The 2818-nt window shown below is 48.9% G+C and overlaps 1 protein-coding gene across 1 annotated transcript; it reads right to left on the bottom strand.

Annotated features, from left to right (window-relative positions):
• Positions 1 to 599: 599 nt before the first annotated feature.
• LOC311105175 (alpha-2Db adrenergic receptor-like) lies at positions 600 to 1898 on the bottom strand (the record flags this gene model as incomplete). The annotated part of the gene is made up of 1 exon (XM_084147230.1): positions 600 to 1898. One exon carries the CDS (start codon positions 1896 to 1898, stop codon positions 600 to 602), a length of 1299 nt encoding a protein of 432 aa, XP_084003356.1.
• Positions 1899 to 2818: the final 920 nt, after the last annotated feature.

The raw sequence follows: 2818 nt of genomic DNA, 5'->3' as shown, positions 1-2818 counted from the left end.
TAGGATAGGCGCCACACCGCTCTTCTCACTCTCATACCTTATTGACGACTGTCTGATGAATGATTCATGTTTAGAATCTATAACTCCCGGTGCCCCACACAGCTCTATCGGCTCTGCAATCTGGGTTTATGACATCACTTTTACTCTGAACTAGATTTCTTTTTTAAAATCTTGACGGGACATAAAATATTAATTAAAGTACAGAAAAGAATGGGTTGTGCAATGGTGCTGGAATTATTATGCTTTGGCCTACATATCTTAGTTTCCTCACTGAATATTACATTAATTCTTAACTTTGAAAGCAGGGGACAATATGATTCACTAGCCATATTAAACCATCAATGACAATATATATATATCTGGCTTTTGTTTAATACATCCTATTCCCTCTGTACATTGTTTCTAATATTCACACATTTGTGCACAACACGAGATATTTTGATATGATATCATCATATTATTTACATATAAAAGTTCATTTTGGAACGAATAGTCATTCAGAGGTGTAGGGCTGAGCGCTGGATACGGAACTGACGTCTTTGTCTGGATGAGCAGTGAAGCACAGTCAGCCAGTTACAGCCTCAAAGTGACCCTTCTTTTCAAGTGGCATTAGTCCGTTTTGAAGTCCGGCAAACTATTTTCTTAAACGCCTTACGGAAATCCCTGTTGAAAATGGTATATATGATAGGGTTCACAGAGCTGTTGCAGTAACCAATCCAGAAGAAGGTGTTGAAGAGCGCGCCGGGAATGTAGCAGCTCTCCCTGCAGATTGCATGCAGGCTGTATGTGAAGAAGAAGGGGAACCAGCAGAGCACAAACACCCCCATTACCACGGCCAGCACGAACGTGAATCGCTTCTCACGCATCTGGGCCACTTTGGTCTTGGACGCAGCCACCGCGAGGTGCTGCCGCTGGGCCGCCAGGGCCACGTTGGCCCCGTTTTTAGGGTCTTGGAAAAGCTGCGAGGCGCGCGCTGAGGCCCAAGAAAGGCGGCAGCTCTGGCGCGGGCAGCAGTCCGAGCCCTCCACCTTCCTTCGCTTGGAGAAGCGGTGGTTACGGGGTTTGTTGTCCGAGGTGCAGCAGCTCTCCTCCAGGTCGATATCATCCAGCTCCTCCTGCCTGTGGTGGTCCTCGGAGCTCTGGCTACTGGGGCTCTCCATCTCCATCCGGTCCTTCCTCACGAAGCACGTCACAGACTGGGAGGGCTGCCTCTCCAGGCCGTTCTTAGCCACGAACACTGTGGAAGAGCGCTGCTTGGCCACTTTATAGATCTTACAGTAGACTAGGATCATGATGAGGCACGGGGCGAAGAAGGACACGAGGCAAGAGGACAGGATGTACCAGGTCTCGTTGTTTAACAGACACTCGTGCTCGTCGTGCTTGGTCATGATGAGAGGCGGGAAGGAGATGATGGCGGAGATGACCCACACCATGGCTATCATGGACTTGATGCGCTTGGGGGTCCGCTTCAGGTTATAGCTCACGGCCTTGGTGACGGACCAGTAGCGGTCCAGACTGATGGCGCACAGGTGGACTATAGACGAGGTGCAGAAGAGCACGTCCAGTGCCAGATAAAAGGCGCACCAGGTGCTCCCAAAGTACCAGTAACCCATGACCTCATTGGCAAGGGAGAACGGGATGACCAGAGTGGCTACGAGGATGTCCGCGCACGCCAGGGACACCAGGAAAAGGTTCTGTGGCGCGCGGAGAGCCCGGCTGGTGAGCACGGCCACGATGACCAGCACGTTACCGACGATGGTGACCAGAATGATCACGGTGACCACCAGGATGATGAGCGCAGAGCCCAGCTCTGTGTGTGAGAGAGGTCTCGGTGCGCTCGAGGTGTTGGCATCCTGCAAGGTGTTGTAGGTAACGGTGATAAACTTGGCTACATCCATCCTAAACGCATCTTCTCCTGGGTTATTTATAGTGTGCACCTTTCCACCCCCAAACAGCTTAACTTGGAAGCATTCAGTTGTTGATCAAGTCATTAGTCCTAGAGCATTTCATCAATGGAGACGCGCTGTGCGCTAGGTTGTGTGATCAGTGAACATATAGCCAAGAGCACATAGGTCAAATACGTGAGGACCTTCAGCGTCCTGGCGAGCTGCCCTCATCTTCAGTTCAATAGAGGAGGGTGCGCAACCGCTCCGTGCTCCGTAACAGCTCCGTGCTCTGTGCTCACAGCGTATCGAGTAAGTTTTTGCCACTATGAAGTCCAGAATCCAAATTAGTAGGTCTCCATATTAGGGTGATATTCCAGCGGCATCAAACAAAAATTGTTTCCGTTATCTCGCTGTCGGTCTCGTGCGCAGTGCTGTATGTTGTTTTATTAAAACGAGTGTCCCCGGTTAATCACAAGAGGCAGCGCGCGCTGCGAGATGGAGACACTGCTCGTGGAATATGTGTGCATGCGGGAGTGAAGTGAGTGATATAACTCCTAAGACCAACCCATCGCCAAACTTAGCGAGAAGAGAGAGAGAGAGAGAGAGAGAGAGAGAGAGAGAGAGAGAGAGAGAGAGAGAGAGAGAGAGAGAGAGAGAGAGAGAGAGAGAGAGAGAGAGAGAGAGAGGTCTGACCATCTGAGTTTACTTTGGATAAGGAATTTACCTAAATGGTTCTTTTTCTATTTCCAAACCTTATTCGGCTCTCATGCACAAAAATAAAGTAATTGCAGCCCACCTACAGATGGTAATGGAAGTTGATTCATAAACATAACAATAATTTAACCATCAACTGTTATTACCATCTATTATTTCCTTTTGACAACAAATAGAGAACAGCATGAATGGCATGTTGGTATGCTGGTATGTTGACT

Source organism: Coregonus lavaretus, assembly GCF_964263955.1.
Source record: "Coregonus lavaretus genome assembly, chromosome: 29".
Lineage (NCBI taxonomy): Eukaryota > Metazoa > Chordata > Actinopteri > Salmoniformes > Salmonidae > Coregonus > Coregonus lavaretus.
This window is presented reverse-complemented; position numbering and strand designations above follow the sequence as displayed.